This window comes from Paroedura picta, chromosome 15, assembly GCF_049243985.1.
Source record: "Paroedura picta isolate Pp20150507F chromosome 15, Ppicta_v3.0, whole genome shotgun sequence".
Lineage (NCBI taxonomy): Eukaryota > Metazoa > Chordata > Lepidosauria > Squamata > Gekkonidae > Paroedura > Paroedura picta.
In genome coordinates this window covers 14,368,659-14,387,843 of record NC_135383.1, presented here as the reverse complement: position 1 = coordinate 14,387,843, position 19,185 = coordinate 14,368,659, and the positions used below count along the sequence as shown (strand labels likewise).

The following is a 19,185-nucleotide window of genomic DNA, read 5'->3' as shown; positions in this document are numbered from 1 at the left end:
CTTTTTCATGAAAAGCAAGTGCCTTCAAGCCATCTGTATAATTCAGAACAGTCTTGTCTCAAATGCGTACCCCAAGCTGGATCGCACCATGTTCAAAAACAGATTGAGGGGGGGAAAAAACAAAACAAAACAAAACATGAAGCTAGATCAAAATTCTTCCAAGCTCTGCCATCAAGCCTTCAATACTTCTCTTCATAATATTGAACCGTTCCTCTCTCGTGACTCAGCGAACACAAACAATTTGGAGGGGAGAGATGGAAGAGAACAGAACGGATCTGTCAAGAAATATCACTTCTTGCCTAATTTCATTAAACAATTTAATTACGATATTTTTGCCTTTCTGTGTTTTCTGCAAATGAATAATTTAACGAGGTTTGACTGCCCAAACAGAAAAAAACAGATGTTGGTCCTCTGAATGACTCTCAAGTCACACTCGGGGGGGGGGGGGGAAGGACCTCAACAAAAGTGAGGTCACAGATCTGAAACCAAACTTGGAAGAACAGTACTGCTGGCAGGCAGAACATGGCCACTGAGGCATCAATGCTGTTGTTAAGAAAGAGCACTGTGAAGATGAACAAGTGAATTGCTATACCTGTGTAAGACTTTGCCATGGCGATTTTCTCATCAATCGCCGAAGTTTCTGAAGGACCTGCTTTGGTAAACAAAGACAGCCATAAAAAAATCACTTTCCGAGATTTGTTCCGTTTCCATTATGACAGCATGCTCAGCTGAATCATGAAAGTAACTGGAAAGAGAAACATAGTTTTACAAAATAATCGGACTGGGGTGGCTTCCATCTAGGCCAACCTCATGCAATAGCACAATTTCCTAGGTCATGGTTCGGTATAAGCCCAACTAAAGGCTTGGTTTCTGATTGTGGCTTGATCATAAATTTCTGATCTAACAATTCAGATACTACACAAAACTAAATTAAAGGTAACTTTAATTATGGTTTGATGTGATGTCTGAAGTATGGTTCAACTTCCCCTCTCTAGCCAAGCCCCACAAATCCTTCTTTGATACCTAGTATGGAGGCTGTCTCACCAATGTCCCATTCATTTACGTTTCAACCAGGAAATGGTGGAGGGAAGGTACTGATCTGCAGGGGGTACCCTCCCAACACACAAAGGAGGCCATACAATCACATTCAGGAAGCCTAATCCTAAACACACGTGTTGTAACTGTACCTTTGGGGGAAAATGACAATCCTTACCCAGGAAGGAAACCAACATCTGGACAAAAGCATGACAGAAATGTACAGCAAATATCCAAAGCATGGAAGCCCTGGTGAGAAGACATCCTCCTGCTATACTGTTGGGCATTTTTAATCCTGTTTTAACCACCTACTGTGATACACAGAGGCATTTGTCTACCAAGCTGATTCATTTCAAAATGACTTAATTCTACACCTAACATCACCTTGCTTCCCTCAGGTTTTTTTTTTTGGGGGGGGGGGAGAAGAGGGAGGATATCATGCAAACCGAGACACGGGCACCAGCCCTGACATGCAGACACGGATGCTGTAGGAAATTTCTTATAAAGCAGACGATCTATGATGAACCAGAGCACACGGCTGAAACACCCCAAAACGCTTCGCTCCTGTAGGTTCCCTTTTATGCAACCTTTTTTTCAATATAAAAACCAACGCTTGTGTCAGAAGGAACTACGACTCTTTTTCGACAGCGCTCCTTTCCAGAAGAGAAAGTTCACCCCCCACAAAAGATGCAATCCCCAGCACCACTGCCATGGCTGAAGGGATAGAACTACAGTACTCTCCAGCTGGAAAAAAGAACTATCACCAAGGTGAAGGAAGGAGAGCGCAGTGGGACAGGCTCAGTCGAACCTCGACTGTAGGAAGCAACGCACGACACTGCAAGGAAAATCGGAGCTGCAGCAGAGCTCATCTGGCCCTTCCTCTGTGCCGTAACTCGGCTTCCTGAACAACACAAGTGCATTCCGATGCCAACCGATCCTGCTGCGTTAGCCTGCAATGCTAGCACTAGGCGACGGGTCATGACCTTGGACTGATGATGCCCAGCATTCGTATTTTCCATCCTCAATACATAAGTCCCACAACTGGGTAGCAAATATTTTTTTAAAAAGCAAAACAAGAACAGTAGTAGTAATGGAGCAGCCAAAGGAACTTACAAGTCACGGGTGGGGGTGGGGGACTCTATTCTGTCACCCTTCAAGTCCAGAACTAACACGCCGATTTCCATAGGCACTAACACTAAGCAAGCCACCTCTGCATAAACAAAACTGAAAGTTACCAGCTTTTAAGTCATGAGAGATTCCAGGAGACAAATGTAAATATGAGGGGATGGGGGGGGGAGGAACGACGACTCTCCAATAGAGCATTTGCTAGAGATTTGGTTTAAACTGGCAAGAACTTCCCTGCAAAGAGGTGGGGGAGGTGGGGGGGGTACGTGCAGAGGTTTTATCATGAGGATACACGCAAGGTAACATTGTGGAAAGAAATGCAATCGAGGAAAAGTCATTGCTGTTATTCTAACAGTAGCAGCAGCAGTGTAGGAGAGCCCGTTCAGCACACGGCCATGTTTCATTGCTTGCTAACCATTGAGTGCACAGAAACAACAAGGCGCTAAGAGGGATAAGCAACCCTAGCACACAGTCCCATGCAAATAGAAGAAGCCACGAAACCCATAGCCCTCTCACTCCCCAAGTTGGCCCTGTTTGTGGCGGGGAGGGGGGAACAGCGTTTGCTGGTTTACTGTGTGACTGGAAGTCGCAAGAAGGTGGTTATACATACACACGACTACACAAAGGCATATGAAGTGGCCTCATTAATCCTAATTTGTCTGCCAAGGAAAGAGATTTTTAAAAAAAGAGGGGACGACAAAGAACGAGGGAACAAAGAGCAAAGGCAGCAGGCAAAGGCAGGGAGCCATGCACAGGAGTCTCCTGACTGAAGGACAATCCTCCATTAAATCTTTCGGTCCATTCCGACAGCTTTTATTCTACTTGTGACATCTCTAGTATTTTTAACACCTGACAGCTGCTAGGGTTTAAGAAGCCTTACACTCAATATTACCTGGAATGTTAAACTGATAATAATCTGGATCCTCCGATTCTTCCTTTACTGTTACCATTTCGAGTCCTGAAGAAGCAACAAGAGTTACTCATTTCAGCAGACTACTTTAGAATTTCAGGTTTCTTTCACGTCACATGGACTCTCCACACACTCAAATGTTACGATGGTCACTTGGTGTGCAGAAACACCGAAGCAGCCACGAAAAGCACCAACTCACACTGGTGCTTTCACTCTTGCGCTATACTAACCTACACCTGAACAGTAACCACCTTATGATGAGGGCACACCTTTAGCACTTGGTTTGTGCCCCTTTGCCCCCATTAGTAGGCATCCAACTGCACTGCCACATGGGCAGCAGTCAATCACCAGAGGAACAGATTCAGTGAGGCCGTGGAGAGAAATAAAAGGCATTTTAGATTTTTTTTTAAACCACTGTAAACTTTGATACCTTAATCTGTGAAAAATGAGTCCAAAGAGTCAAAGGAGCAGCTTTTAAAAACGTAATCATAGACACATAGAATCATAGAGTTGGAAGGGACCTCATGGGTCATCTAGTCCAACCCCCTAAAAGCAGAAAAGAAGCAAAGGGCTATGCTATAGGCTATAGGTGGACTGGGTAGTCCGGTCTCTACTACCCAAAAGCAAAGCAAACCCTCATGAAAAGGGAACCAAAACACAGCCATCCATTTCTAAAGTCTGTTGCAAATGGTCCAGTCTGAAAAGAGAGCTCCTTTTTCTCAGATGTGCTACAACCATTCCCCAGATCTACTTTCTAAAGGCTAACAAAAATCAATCCTGATCAGATAGTTCAAAAGAGACTGGCTCCTGGTTATTTCATGTTTGTGAGCCTGGAGAGGATGATCGAGAGAAAAAGAGAGGCATGCTGTAAAGTTGTTAAGCCCTGGTTTAATATTCAAAAGCCTAACACGCTACATTTTAAAGTAAAGGACTATATATAAACATTTCTACCCTGCACGCTCAAGAAACACATATTAAGAAACAAGGCAGTAATACACACCAGAATCTTCACTGGGTTCAGTTTTCACCTGGATGGGAATACAACTATAGGGAGAAGTATCAGAAAAGGTATTAAACAAACATGGTGAGTACCACAATTAAGAAAATATAGTCATATAAACCAATTTTCTACATACTGTTTGCCCACTTATCACTCTGCCATCTACTCTGATGGGTGTGAGCTGTCCAGGGCCTCAAGAAGAAATCATAATCAGACCTAACAGCCATGGTCTTTTTAACAGATAGTGCCAGGGGCTCCTTCTGCTGAATGCAGAACAAGTGCCCCGCCAGTGCTCCTGCCACCCTTGCCAGGTTTTGGCAGGGCTGCCTGGGGCAGCGCAGGGAGGAGCAGAGTCCCCCCACCCCCAGTGCTCACCCCCTATCTCAAAAAGGCCTGCGGAGGCCTCAGCAGGCCTTTTCGGGGGGGGGGGGGGGGGGAGGCCTTGGCCGGGCTGCCTGAAGTGGGGGTCGGAGACCTAGAGCCTGTTGCATTGTTAGATACAATGGGCTTTGTTGCTAGTTAATAATAAAATAACTGCCATGATATGCCATTATAGGCAGCTTATAAATGAATTAATAAAATAATAATAAAAGTGCTCCAAAGCCAGGCAGGCTAGATAGGTGGCATACATTGCTCATTTTACAATTACTGGGGGGGGGGGGGTGATCATTCATCATTTGTACCCACAGGAAATGATTACATGTACTAAAGTGTAAAAATAAAAAAGCATATGTTATAGACCTAATGTTATAGAACCAATGTTATATGCCTCCTGAGCCGTATGGGAGCGTGCTATAAAAATGCAATCAATCCACCATCAAATAAGCATGAGAAGCTGACTGTACCTTCCACTTGGCGATGTTATTGTGTGGGAGGCATCTCCCAAGCGTGGTCCTGAAAAGAAAAGGAGAGGATCTACCTTCTGCAGCGTAACAAACCAAACTGAATACATATTACATTTGTAACTATACTGACAGCGGAGTAGTGATTGCGTTTCACCCTTTAGTTACGTTGCTTCAGGAGAATCTTGACAAACATCGCTGGGATCTAGCATACCAACAGAGAAATCAGATTGTGTCAAAGAGTGGGGCCTGCAGCACAGTTTTTCGTCACTGGCTACATGTATAACTTAAAAAAAAAAAACGCTACATGAGCAAACAAGCCAATTGAATCTGTAGGCAAGGTAGCCACCAATGTCAAGGATATACTTCACCTGAGAAGAGTTAATACCCATAAAATAACACCCACAACCAGTAAGGCATGAATGTCCCAAAGGCTGTAAAGCAAATTCAACCTCTGACACAACACCTAGGCTCTGCTAGCTATATGTTCTGAACCGCCAGCCTACTGTGGATGGGACTGTGCTCCCTCTTCAATGAGTAAGTCTGTACCTTGAGGGTACTGGTAAAGGTATCCCCTGTGCAAGCACCAAGTCATGTCTGACCCTTGGGGTGACGCCCTCCAGCGTTTTCATGGCAGACTCAATACAGGGTGGTTTGCTATCCCCTTCCCCAGGCATTACCATTTACTCCCCAGCAAGCTGGGTATTCATTTTACCAACCTCGGAAGGATGGAAGGCTGAGTCAACCTTGAGCCGGCTGCTGGGATCGAACTCCCAGCCTCATGGGCAGAGCTTCAGACAGCATGTCGGCTGCCTTACCACCCTGCGCCACAAGAGGCTCTTGGGGGTGCTGGTAGATCCTTCTATATGGAGACCAAGGTCTCACTTAAACATTCAGAAAAAGTTCCTGACATTATACTAAACGTTCAGAAGAAGTTCTTGACAGATTCCTGATTCCTCAGTAAAAAAGACGTCCTTGGGAGGTGGTGGGTTCTCATGGAAGTTTTTAAGCAGAGGCTAGAGAGCCATCTGACAGAAATGCTGATTCTGTGAACTTAGGCGGAGTGTAAGTGGGTGGGCAGAAGGACTGTATTGGTGCTTGGCACTTGTGGCCCTTTCCTGCATGGTCACTTTGGGATCCGGAGGCGAATTTCACCCATGCAGGGGATTCTGGGTTTTTTGGGGGGAGGGGGCATCATCTGGGCATGGAATTGGGGTCACTGTGGGTGGGCAGGTAGTTGTGAATTTCCTGCATTCTGCAGAGGGCTGGACTAGATAGCCCTGGAGATCCCTTCCAACTCTATGATTTGAGATAAATAACACCTTTTAACAATCTGTAGTTGGTACACCACTGTGGCCTCTATGCAAGTCCTGGTCAATAAAAATATTATTTATTTTTGTTACAGCGCAGACAAACGTTCACTTACCTAGATGTTTCTTTGGCTCAAGGAAAGGCCTATGTTTAAAACAAAGAATTCTGTTACTTGGAAATGCAGCAACCCAAATGGTCACACTATTACTTAGCATGTGCAGTATCTGTGAGAATTCAAAGCATTCCGCATACGTCCAATAATTACAAGTACTCTGTAAGCTAAAGCTGTTGTGTCCCCATTTTGCAGAGGTAGGGCTGATGGCCAGCAAGTTTACAGTACTGCCTAGGTTTGAAACACAGTCAGTCTCGACAGCACATTGCATGTCAACCCGTTGCAAACAATAATTATTAATTTGAATTAAGAGAGCTTAAAATAGAGAATCTCGGCAAGCTATTTAAGTTAACACGTTGAGCACAGAAAATAGGGAGGGGGATCACCTCTTGATGATAAATGAGATCCCCGATTTGTTTTCCAAAATCCATTTCAATGTGGTGGCATCGTAGCTTGCAGGGTGCTTAAATGCAAGTCCTTCTGGGAGGCCATGCACCATCAAAGCGGATGGGTCCCTCTGAATTTTATCATACGGCACGGGAACGACCGTTGATTTTCCTAAAGCTTTACCTGAAACAGCAGGAAAATAAACACATGACTAAAGTACCAGCGGGAAGAATTAGGCTTGCGCCCTCCTTCCTTCCCTCTTCCACAGGACTGCACTAAACAGCAAGTTCAGTCTGCCTTAATTGTCTAAATCGGTAACTCAATTTATGCTCACCATTCAAACCTGAACTTGAAACCACAGTTTAAAGTGAGTTTTCCAATTCTGGTCTGGAGGGCAAACGCAAAACAGTTCCCCAGTTCAGATGTCATAGCAAACAATGGTTTGCAATGAACCGCAATCTGAAAGTAAAACCACACATCAAGGAGGAGCAGGGAGGTACGAGGTCACAGTTTCCATCCAATCAGAATTGAAAACTCATTCTAAACCATGGCTTGGAAGATAGTCTGAACTGAGACACTCAATTTGAAGAGGCACCAAGAGGAAACTTGGCCATGTATCCTCTTTGATGCAAACACTCACATTCTTCCCACAAAATAAAACTACTCTCCTCTCCCAAGTTGTGTTAATCCATTTTTTCCGACCTCTCAGGCAGCAGAAACTAACATATGTACTAAGGCAGCCAAGGGTTCAGCAGTTTGAAGTGTTCTCTTTCTTGGGTATGTTTACTCTTTTGCTTATAAATCAGGCACAGCAGATTATACGTTGACTTTAGGAAATCAAAAACATTCCCCAAGCTCCTTTTCAGATCACTCTAAGAGGCAGAAAGCTATGATACCACCAACAAACAGCTCACCAGCTCACCTTCCTGCTCTGCAGAACTCATCTGAGGCTCAGGAGAAAGGTTCTAACCAGGCATGAGGCCTGTCTCTATATATTTACTTCATTTATGGCCCATCATGCTCACTGTGCTGCAAAGTGGATTACATGGTGGCACCATGACATTCCCAATGAAACTCAAGACACCTTTATCGGCATAACAAACATCCAAATCAGCAAAAACGTAGCTAAATACTAAAAGATAAATTATACTGTACAACTCTAAGCTTGTCCCTCCTGCATTGACAAAGAGCAGCTGTTTACTCTCAGCATATTCCCAAGTATACCGGCAAGATCTCTTGGTAGCTTGGTAAGACCCTTTTCACAGAACATAGATTGTATACTAAGGAACTTAGATTTAAATTCGAGATGCAGATCTGTCAAATAATCCTAAAATACAGCTCATTGGCCTGAAAAGGCTGGACAGTCTAATACAATATGGATTAATATGTCCATGACTTCACATCCTTGTAGACAATATCTTTCTGATGCAGGGACTTGGTGGAACCCTCCCCTTGGACACATTTGCGATGAAAGAGTTTACTCTTGCCAGTAAAAAAGCCCTTTTTGATAGATGTCCGGCAAGTACAAAAACATTGGTAAGACTTTATATGTTGGCAGGATATCCCAGACATTCCCAGTGAGGTAGGGTCTGGTCACTACACATTCTCCTGGAAGGGAAAGGGAGGGGGTGGTGGAGAGAACAGCAATAAGCTCAAGCATCTGGCACATCTGATTAACCTCACATTCGCTATGACTGCTGATCAAAAATCTTTTGCGGTACATGCTGGGGAGAGGTGGAAGGAGGAGCCACCCCTGAGTTGCATCCTGCTCTCCTTCCAATAGTTTCACTGAAGGAGGCAGAAGCTACAGGGATGAAAGATGCCCTCACCTGGAAGTGGACCCAACCTGGCTGCTTTCTACCCTCCCTCTGATGATCCCCATGGATGATAGTTGCAAGCTGGAAGTGAAAGAGGCTGTCACTGCCTTCTCCCAACAGAAGGCAATCAGGTCAGAGAGGAAACCTGGAATTAGTGGGGCAGCATGATACTACTGTAAACCGCCACATCCTTCCAGACATTTTTCACTCTTCCTCAAATGGAGAATAATCCATAAACCACCTTCATGCCTCCAACGGCAACTGGCTAAATGCCAGCCCCAAGGGTCTAAAATAACCAATGTACCATAACACATGCAGAAGTAGTCCTCCACTGATTTCCTGAGGGCTTCCATTTCCACAATATCTACTGTCATCCTGTTATCCAGGGAGGTCGATTTTATTTTTTGCAGTTCGGCGGCCTTTGCCTCTTCGTTAACACCTACAAAGCAGAATGCAGAGTCAGAGCCCAATCCTTTCCATCCAAATAACTTTCCCCCCGCTTCTTTATTAATGCACTTCTGTGCCGTTCTTCTCCCCGAAGGGGAGCAAAGCAGATTCCAGAAACTTCCAAAACAATTGATTGAACACAACAGCCAAGATAAAATACAGCACCAATTGTTTCGTCTTCATTTTGCCTCCCTTTTCTCTTTGATGATGACATTTGGGCAGAAAAACCTTTGTTCCTTATGCTGCCACATGAGAAAAGTGGCAGCCAAATCAGATCCCCCCAAAATTGATCTACACATTTATAGTACTTATAGTACAGCCAGGCTTAAAACAAACATCACATCCCAATGTATTTCAGATGCAAGGTGCATTGGCTCAGACTTACAGTACTTCACAAAATCCTTCTGAAAATCTTTCCTTGTATTGACAAACGCTCTTCCTCTCTCGGTTCCTACCACAAACACGTCTGTTTCATAGACGGCAATGCAGGCAACTTCTGCCTTGGACTTGGCAAGCTCTTTGCACTGCAATGAAGAAAAACAGAACAGCTCAGGTAGTGAGAAATACCGTTAAGGGGCCGCGAAGAAAAAGAATGATGTATTATACTGAACCGCCCTCATGCACAGTGGATTGCAAGGATATCAAACAAGGTACTCACTTGATAGCTTGTGGGGTGTCACGTTCACACTTAACATCAACCAAAAGAGAAACAAATATTGTGTGCTCTGAATTCCACTCCCAACTAACACACACATACACACAATAACATAAGATACAGCTATCAATATTAAGTATGCAACAATAACCTTCTAAATTACCAGACTAACTCTGAGCATGTAGGGCTGTCTCTCCCCCACTCACAGTAGAACGTTAGCCAGCCCTTGAATATCTGGAGTAAGGGAAAGGGTGTCCCTCTCTGCTTTTTCACTCCCGCCTCCACATGAGACTTGGTAGCTCAGGTGAGCAAATGAGGCTGCCATGGCACCTGGACAAGAACAAGCTGGCTGTGGAAGCAGAGGCTTGCTATTTACCTAATCCCCAGTCACTCCAGTGCTTCGGGCGGGCAGCACTAACCAGCTCCCAGCCACCTTATCTGTTTTCCTTGGACAGTGAAATTCACTCAAGAGAACTTTTGCCAGTCTCTCCCACTACCAGAGATCATTTAAAATTACAGGAACTGAATGACAAAACCTACATAAGAGGGATGGAAGCAAGCATGTCCAGACTGAGTTCAAACTCTTCTCTCTGACATGCTACCTTTCTATCTGCAGCTCAATTTTTATATCAAAGAGTATTTCATCATGTAAGGCAGTGGTAAGTTATCGCAGAGTATTTCAGAATGCAGGCGGAAAACAATCCTCTCCCTCATCAAAAGCTCAATGTACATGGAAAGCAAACTCTCTAAGATCTGAGAGCCACAGGTTCAAATACCCATTCTGCCATGGAAGCTCACTGGGTGACCTTAGTCCAGTCAACACACTCTCAGGCTAACCCCGGGTTCTTGTAAGGACAAAATGGAGAACAATGTAAGCCGCTATGGGACTCCACTGGGAAGAAAGGGACAAAATAAATACAGTCTCACCATCGACTCAAGGGCTGACATGAGGAAGGTCACAACCATTCGGCTTTCGGAGGAGTCCTCCTCGTGGCTGGATGCTGCTGCCATCGCTGCCTGAGCCATTTTTGCTGCAAAGGAATAAGATAAAGACAGGAATCAAAAGAAGGGGTATCTATGGAGGAAACTTTCCTTTTTGCACAGTACAAAATGCAAAGTCAGTAACCAGACTAAGTCGGGTCAGGAGACCAGTTCATTATAGAAGGCATTTCTGAAGCCTTTTGGAAGCAATGCATTTCTCTACTGCAGACTGGAGGCCATTGCCAGAAGAGATCTAAGCTTCTTTCCTGACTCCCTTTTGATTATTGGTAGGAGCCCTAACTAGGTAAAGAGACATGAACTAATCCCATCAAGCAACTTAAATCAGGCAGCTCTATACTCGGCCATTTATGCTGAGTAACTACAGAGTGAAACTTAGCCAGCCAGACCCAGTTTCACAAAAGGCTGGTAGAGCAGTCAACAACTATCCCTCTTAAAGGACCACTACGATAAGGCAGTGAAGGCCTGACAGCAGGTCCTATGCTGCTTGTCCTCAAGGTTAGCACGGTTACTTACTGCAGTGTTTTAACGGGTAAACACGCCATGGGAGGGCAGCGAGTGAGTATAAGGCAGCAATATTTCTTATACTAATGCTCAGAGTTGTTTTACTGAGATGTACCACAATGCCTTGGCCTGTATATACTGCCGTGGCTCAGTTTAGGTTAACTTTCAACTGATAGGTATGCGTTATCAAAACAGCAGGTTCAAAGCTTAAACTAAAACAAACCTCTCACAGCACAGCATGAAAGTTCCTCTTTCTCTACATTAACCAAGCTGTGGTGTTACTTGTCCTCTGTACCTTTTCTCCTACACTTAAAGACAGCAAGGGTCTCTTCTTCCATTCCCTCCCTAAAAATTGCTGATCTCTTGCTTCAAGTTCACAAACACGTACGGACACATTTGCACGCAGCCTGTTCGATCTGAAAGCATGAACATGCCCAAATCCCCAAAAGGCAAGAAGTCAGAACTTATTTCTCCCATCAATGTGTTACTTCATGCAAAGTTAAAATGTGAACAGGTGTATTAGGAGTAAGCACTTCTTTTACCATATTATGCCTCATTGGTAAATATACGAAGATGCAAAACGGAATTACACTACAAGCTCCTCAGGGCTAGAGCATCCTACTGAAAATTATTTCCAGGGTGCCAGGGAAAAGTCACAAGCGTCACGTGGCTAACTAATAGCAAACGTCATAAAAAAGCATATCAACTATACACAGCACCATACAAAACTCAAAAGCTTATCTTTGCAGTATTTGCAAAAGTGTGCAAAGTTTGGACCAGGGAGAAAAAGCCTGCCCTCACAGAACCAACATAATCTCCCACAAGAATAGGTCTCACCCTCTGGATTGCGCAGGGTTTTTGTATGAAGACAGATTCAGGCCATTTCTTTTTCATGCCTACTACGTTGACATGGGTGAAAAGTTCTTTTGTATTCCATGTCAAACAGCAACACTAAAAATGAGATCACATTAATGCAAAGGGGCTCCAGGCTGCTTTTGACATATAATTGCACATCACTACCCCACACAAATTTACTGTAGCTTATGGTAGCTTTCTAACTATGGTTTTCTTTAATGAGGATGTTGCCCCTGCCTCCTCCAGTGAATTCAAACCATCGAATGAAGCACGTGCTCCACAGGTCATTTTCTGCAGCCCACTTTCTGCTTGGTCTCAGAAGGTTCCCGCTACAAAGGTCATTTCCCTCCTGCCCCTTTGAACACACAACCTGCCCTTTATTTATGGGCCATTTCTCCCTAGTCCACACTCAATTCTTACTACAGTATTTACCACTAAGGTGAACCATACCCACAGGCAGACACAAGATTCACAACCCCATTTCTTTGTTTCTGAGATCCTCGTAAACTCACAACCCATCCCAACATACAGGCCTCCATGATACAAAAGCCAGCTACCCTTTCTCCAACCGACACTGTTATTCCATGCCCCCACCCTTTTAAGAGCTACTCCCGAGCCTTATACTTTATTTTCAACAGCCAATGAAAGACCAGTTTGTATTGTCATACCTATTCTCTGCATTATAAGATTTCTGCACAGCTAAAATGGAACCTGAAACAGAAAAATGCATAGCTGAAATGTGATCATTTTTTGGTGAGTGAAGATGAGCTTGAGGCACTGTTCCTATAGACTCTGGACCGGTCTAAACTGTGAAAAATAAAGCCAACCCCATTTTAACGCAACATGCTATGTTCATTCTTGCTCGACACAGAACAGGGACACAACATGTAATCCCACATTACAGGAAGGACGGGAGGGTGGGAGAAAAAGCATCTTGCTCAGAAGACAATGGTTTTGTCTACTGACATGTTTAATCATTTGAACTTGTTTCTTGCTGTTCCTCTGTAAAACATCTTTTTAAAAAGCCTTTCCTAGACAGTTTCACTCACAGCCAGGTCCTATGATGCTGTCTCAGAAATTAAGCTTACTCATGAAGCTTACTCATGTTTATGCATCCTTTACCCTTAGGTCACTAAAACTGTTAGACAAGGCTAATGGTGTATGATTCCTGCTTTCCAATGTGCAAGTCTGTTGTGCATTGAGGATCTGCACATTTCCCTCAAGGGCTGGGGCAGGAACTGGAAGCAACTTCACAGATACTGCCCAATAGATATTCATGACACCAGCACAACTGCTAACCACCAGCGCACTTGGCAAATGAGCAGCTACAGGACACTGAAAACACACTTCTTGACTACTCAAAATAATCCTGAGTGGTTGGGGGATGGACGGATGGACACCACTGCAACAGATGAGCAAGCAGGACAGATGTAAGATGGATCCCCTGCAGCAACTTAATACATTTAAGTTCTTGAAATCTAGCCACTTTCTTGTAGGCCAACCTAGCAATTAATACACACCAAACTCATTTCATTTTGCTGCAAACAGACTTTCCCCAAGGAACAATCTCTCTGCGGAATTGCCTTGTTCTGATCTCTCTACAGCTCTAACTTCAAAAACACTCTAAGATGCTCTGCTGCCAAGGCTAGACTGGCGCTATAAATTAGAGGAGGCTCTCAGAGGATAGGTTTTTTTCAGCATTTATCTAGCACAGGCTTCGAAAACATTGGGCTGGGATCAAGTAGCTCTGGACTGAAACATCTCTTCAGGTCATAATGGCTATGGCTGAAGGCCAAGGGCAAGTCACTTTTTGTGACAATAAATGCGGGGGGGGGACGACGTAATTTTTCTTTCAATACAATAATTATTGAATAATTTAAGATTATGCTATAAACCGAGTGAATCTTATCCCAAGTAAAAACAGCTCTGTGGAAACAGCTTCCACTATTAGATATCCATTAATCATCACAGAGTTTGATTTTTGATTCAATGGCATGGCATCCCAGATTGGTTATTTGGAAGGAAACATATAAACCAAATATATATATTTGTTTCTTTGTACTTTGCTTATTCTTTTTTTTTAATGTACAGCTTTTGTAGTCTGCCTTTCTCTAGAAAAGTCACCAAGGATACCCCGAGGAATTACTTAATGTAATTTGATAGGACGGATCTCTTCTGTAGATAAAAGGATGAACACCTGAAGAGCTGATGCTTTTTTTTAAGCAACTGTTATATTTCTTTTGTTTTATACTTTCTTTGTGATGACAGAATCAAATAGCGATTGTAATGTAACATGGTGTATAGTAGGATGCAATGTAATTTAGAATGGGAGACTGAAATTTAATTCTCAGGTCTAGGGACAGAACACTCCAAGATGGGATGGAGACTGAGCATAGTTACACCCAGCTTCCACTACTGGGAATGGATCTGTCCATTAATCTTTAATCTTGACATTTTTACTTCCTTACAATGTTTCTTTCACCCAGAGTTGAACCCAAATGAAAGATTATCTTATGACTTTAGTTTCTTATTTCAGCCAGGCTTGTATATCTGGTAAACATCTTCTTTATGCTATGTAGATTCAAGTGGATAACCATGTTGGTCCACATTATCCCAACAAAATTTGAGTCCAATGACACCTTTAAGACCAACAAAGGTTTGGTCTTAAAGGTGCTATTGGACTCAAATTCTGTGATTATGCTATGTACTCATTCATTACCGACTTTGTCCATACATGTGGCTTGGTTATTTTCATTGTCCAATGCTGTGTACACAAAAGCTTACAACTCTAATAAAACTCTGTTGGTTTTAAAGGTGCCATTGGACTCAAAATTTGTTCTACAACTTCAGGCCAACATGGCTACCTACTTGAAGCGATCATTATTGTAGATGGACTCTTAAGAAATCAGGATTCCAAAAATTATTACATTAAATATTTTTCCATCAAAAAATTCTGGTGAATTTTATTTTATTTTTTTATTTATTATATATTTATATACCACCCTCCCCGGAGGCTCAGGGTGGTTTACATTGAACGTATGAACCATACATAAAACATAAATTTTAACAATCAGCACAGATTACAGGTGCGAAGGACCAGGGAAGAAAAACCAAGACCAAAAAAAAAAAGGCTTCCTAGGACATTTTCTCCCCATTTTTTCCCAATAGATAACTGAGGAATTTTGCAGATTACTAAAAAAACAGCTCATTTGATTCTCTCCACACCTTTTGCAATATGTGACATGCTTTTTAAAGTCAGGTTTTACCAATTCAAATAGTCTGAGGACTGTTTTTCCCTTAGAAGAATGGGAAATGTTGCAGAAAGCTTTAAAAAAACTCCTATGAAACAGTTTTCTCTTTTTTGAATGACGGAAATGTTCTAACACAGCACAGGATGCAGAAGTTTGCACTTCTCTTGTGCTTTAGTATATTCATAATATGCTAACTAATCTAATTGTGTATGCTAACTTATAAATTATAAATTATGCATTTTATGGCGTTAAAGCAGCAAAATTTAGGTTTGACAAAACAACAAGTATTGCATAGATTTCAAGTCTTCACAAAATATTCAGTTTTTTTCCATATCTTCAAGCTTTCTGGGAATTTTACATCCCTAGTACAAACAGGGAACCAAAAAAGTCACAAAGCTGATGAAAAACATCACATCACAATTAAGAGAAGTTTTTAAAGGCCCAACACAAGGAATTAAAACAACAAAGAGGCTAGAGGAATCACATTACAGGCCATTCATCCATCAATAACTGGAAACAAACAGTGGGATACAGACAATGAGCAAGCAAAGGGGAGGATATTGACAAGAGTGAGGAGACTCTTCCCCCACCCCAGTTAAGCATAAGAAACAGCTGAAAAACACCAGGGTTAAGAAGACAGTGAATAGGTATTTCCTGAAGCCAAGAGAAACAGATCCTTTCTGCTCTAGGCCAAGGAATCAGGGCAGGTAACTTCTTCAACCCTCAAGGTATAGACAAATAAATAATATACTACAGTCCTAATTATCCATCTCAAATATGCAGGAAACCGCATTGATCTTTAAAGATGTCAGATCTGCACAGGGCTGACAGAAGTGTTATTGTACACCTTAGGAGCTCAGCTATAAATTAAGCTCTTTGCCCTTCTAAAAGACAGAAAGAAGAACAAATGGTCATACCCTTCAGCAAGAAATGCTTTTTAAGGGGCACAGATGACTTCCCTTGCTGACTTTCCAACAGGGAAGTGTGGCTGGAAAAATCTAAGGAAAGGGAGAGCAAAGAAACAGTATGAAAGGTATCCAAGCACATACATATGTGTGGGGGAGGAAGTGAGAACACAACTTCCAAAAGAGAAAGCAAGTTGGAGCGAGAAAGACACCATGGACGTGTAGCCTACTTCTTCCCAACAAGGTGAACAGACACTTTCAGGAAATATGACTAAATAGCAAGGCATGTATAAGCATGTTGATATTTCCCAAAACAAAGACCTAACAGAAGATTCACCTAGATCTCTTTTACTAGCATGGGAAAGGAAACAGTTGGGGCAGGGATTCTCCCCATATGCCAAAGTGGGTGGTAGTGTTGGCGGAGGGTGAACAAGGAATTAAAGGTTCCAAACAGATCTCATTTGGGAAAAGAAAAACAGAAGTGTATTATATTCCAATCATTTAAAAAAAAAAACGGAGGGGGGGAGAAATAGCAGACTAAGCTCACAACTCAGTTGCACACTTGGAAATTAATCCTGATGAACACAGTGGGACTTACTTTTGAGTAAACACACATACATTTATTTACCACATGTATCCATGACCCTCCTACCAAAGCAGTTTACAACAAAAAAATGGTTTACAATCTAATTAGGATCAAAAACGAACAGGGAAATGACTTTAGGTATTCCATCTCTGTACAAGGGAAAAAAGGGATGGAAGAGAAGATATTTTCCATCCAATCCTATTGCAGGAAGTGGAAGGGAAGTTTCTTAAATTAGAAAAACAGTGCACAGCATTCATTAACTCAACAGATTCCATTAACATTTCTTTAGAAATCTAAGAACGACACAAATTTAGACATCACGACCATGTAAGAAATGAGCCATGAGAAAAAATTGTGGCAGTGAGGTGAGGGAGAGAAAAGGATCTTTTATTCATCCCTTCCAGAAATAGAGTTTAATTTGAAAACCATTACTGAGGTGGGGGAAGAGAAAACAGAAGAGCAACCTTCCCACAGATTTATTTGAGACACACTGGTGGGTAGGGGGACAGAGGGGAAAAAACTGTAATTGACAAAAAATAGGACAAGAGAGAAAAATCAATAAGACAAACAGAGGCGAAAATTCACTAAGGAGGCCCTTTCAATCCCCATGGGCAGAAGAATCAATTTTACAGGGACAGTAACAACAGAGGCAAAAGATTAAACAGGATCCAAATGGAAAATTGTCTCCAATAATCCAAACGTCCCTTTCCCCAAATCCAAGAATGCTACGGTATGTCTACGCAAGGAGGAAGAAAAATCAACAGTGGGAATTTTACATTATTTTGTAAATAATGTAAATAATGTAATGTAAGTAATGTAAATAATGTAAAATACATATTTAACATATTTTACATACATTAAAAATAACATTATTTAGAACTTCAGCAAGATTAAAAGGGAATACTTTCCCACAATAACCTGACGGATCATTTCTGCTTCTCCACACAGACACGCTATTCTCAATTTTGGGAAAAGGGAGGGGGAGAGGAGAGAAAGATTTCTTGAGATGCTGTTTCTAGGAGGAAAGACCGGTCCTCTGCTTGGATTAACAGAACTGGATAGCATGAGGAGGTGTATTCCTCCTCCTCCCTCTCCCAGCAGGAAAACCAGTTTAAAAAGGCCTCTTCAATCAGGTGTGTGGGTAGATTTGGGGAGGGGAGGGGAGAATAACCCCATCGTTAACATTTCAATAAAAGAGAAGATGTTTACATTTCATTTTCCACGTCGACCAATTTGCGAGGGGGGGGGTCCCTTCGCAGGGAAAGCTCTGCGCAGGGGTGGCCCACCGGCGGCTCTGCGGACTACAATTCCCATGAGCCCCCGCCAGCGCCACACTGGCAGGGCCTCACGGTCCTTGGAGTCCACGGACATTACGGGGAAGATGACGGGGAGGGGATTAATCCAGCCAGAGCCTCTCCGCCGCCCCCCCTCCCTCTCCCAACCCGGCCGACCGAACAAGTCGCGTTTGACGCTTCCTGCCCCCCCTCCCCACCCCTCCCCAATGGGGGCAACGAAAGCGCGAGACCGTCGCGGCCGTTATCATCAATACAGCCCCCACCCCCATTCCCCCTTCAGAAAGGGCGCTCCAAGCCCCCCCCCCAACCGCCGTGGGTCTCGCGCGCCCCTCCCCCACTCACTCTCGGCTTCGCGCTTTCCCTGAGGGGGGAGGAGAGCCGCCGTCCCCGTCCCTCCACTCCGACCGCCCACGAGGCAGCGCCGACCCGGCTGGGCTTCTTCCTGCGAATGATTCGGACTCTGCGCCTCTTTTCCTTCCCCTCTCTCTCTCTCTCGCGCGCGCTCTGTAATTATTATATATATATATATTTTGTTTCCAGTTTTGGTCTCCCCCTCCCTCAAGTGTCGGGGCGGCGCGCGGGCCCTGCGCTCAACGGCTCACCCTGAACCCAGAACCGGGGCGGGAGGGGGGACCCTCGGAGCGAGACAAGCGCCTTCTATTTTTTTTTTCCCCACTTCGCCCTCTGCGCATGCTCGGCCGCCGCTGGCCCTGCCGGGCGGTGTAGTTCTCCTCGGGAGGGTCCGGGCGCTGAGGACCAGCGTCCGACGAGGCGCGGGGAAACTACGCCTCCCAGAAACCCCCGCGTGGCGGAATGAGCCTGGGAGAGAGGCGAAAAGAGCTACGCTGGCCTCTTTCTTAGGACCAGAAAGAGAGTCAAGGGGGGGGGGGGGAGGGAAAGATGGCTGTGCGAAGGGGAGGCAGGGCAGGCCTGCAAAGGCCTCCACAGCTCCGTGCCCTGGGAGGGGCAGGCGTGGGAGAGGGGCTCACGGGGAAATGGGTGCTTGCCCGGGCCAGGCGTGCTGGGACAGAGCTCAGGAGGGAGACCGAGCCTAGCGACGCTGAGTCCCTTTTGTGTGTGCAAAGCGCTGCCACAAATAAAGCCCGCCTCTCTCTCTCCCCCCCCCCCCCCGTTTCCATGCACAATGAG

At 44.0% G+C, this 19,185-nt stretch overlaps 1 protein-coding gene across 16 annotated transcripts in view; it reads right to left on the bottom strand.

The window, feature by feature from the left end:
* GTF2I (general transcription factor IIi) overlaps nt 1-18,722 on the bottom strand; it is a 54,482-nt gene extending 35,760 nt beyond the window's left edge. For 2 of the 16 annotated variants that reach the window (XM_077312359.1, XM_077312361.1), the window contains exons 1-11: nt 18,379-18,713; nt 12,668-12,710; nt 10,569-10,672; nt 9,372-9,510; nt 8,844-8,978; nt 6,722-6,905; nt 6,339-6,367; nt 4,916-4,964; nt 4,071-4,114; nt 3,053-3,118; nt 593-652 (exon numbers count right to left, since the gene is read on the bottom strand). In XM_077312359.1, coding sequence (XP_077168474.1) covers nt 593-652; nt 3,053-3,118; nt 4,071-4,114; nt 4,916-4,964; nt 6,339-6,367; nt 6,722-6,905; nt 8,844-8,978; nt 9,372-9,510; nt 10,569-10,672; nt 12,668-12,680 — 823 coding nt within the window. In that variant the 5' untranslated portion in view covers nt 12,681-12,710; nt 18,379-18,713. Of the gene's footprint in view, nt 1-592; nt 653-3,052; nt 3,119-4,070; nt 4,115-4,915; nt 4,965-6,338; nt 6,368-6,721; nt 6,906-8,843; nt 8,979-9,371; nt 9,511-10,568; nt 10,673-11,156; nt 11,264-12,667; nt 12,711-18,378 lie in introns of those variants that run through there. The other 14 variants (XM_077312362.1, XM_077312366.1, XM_077312365.1 and 11 more) reach the window with 11 other exon arrangements.
* Between the last annotated feature and the right edge of the window lie 463 nt (nt 18,723-19,185).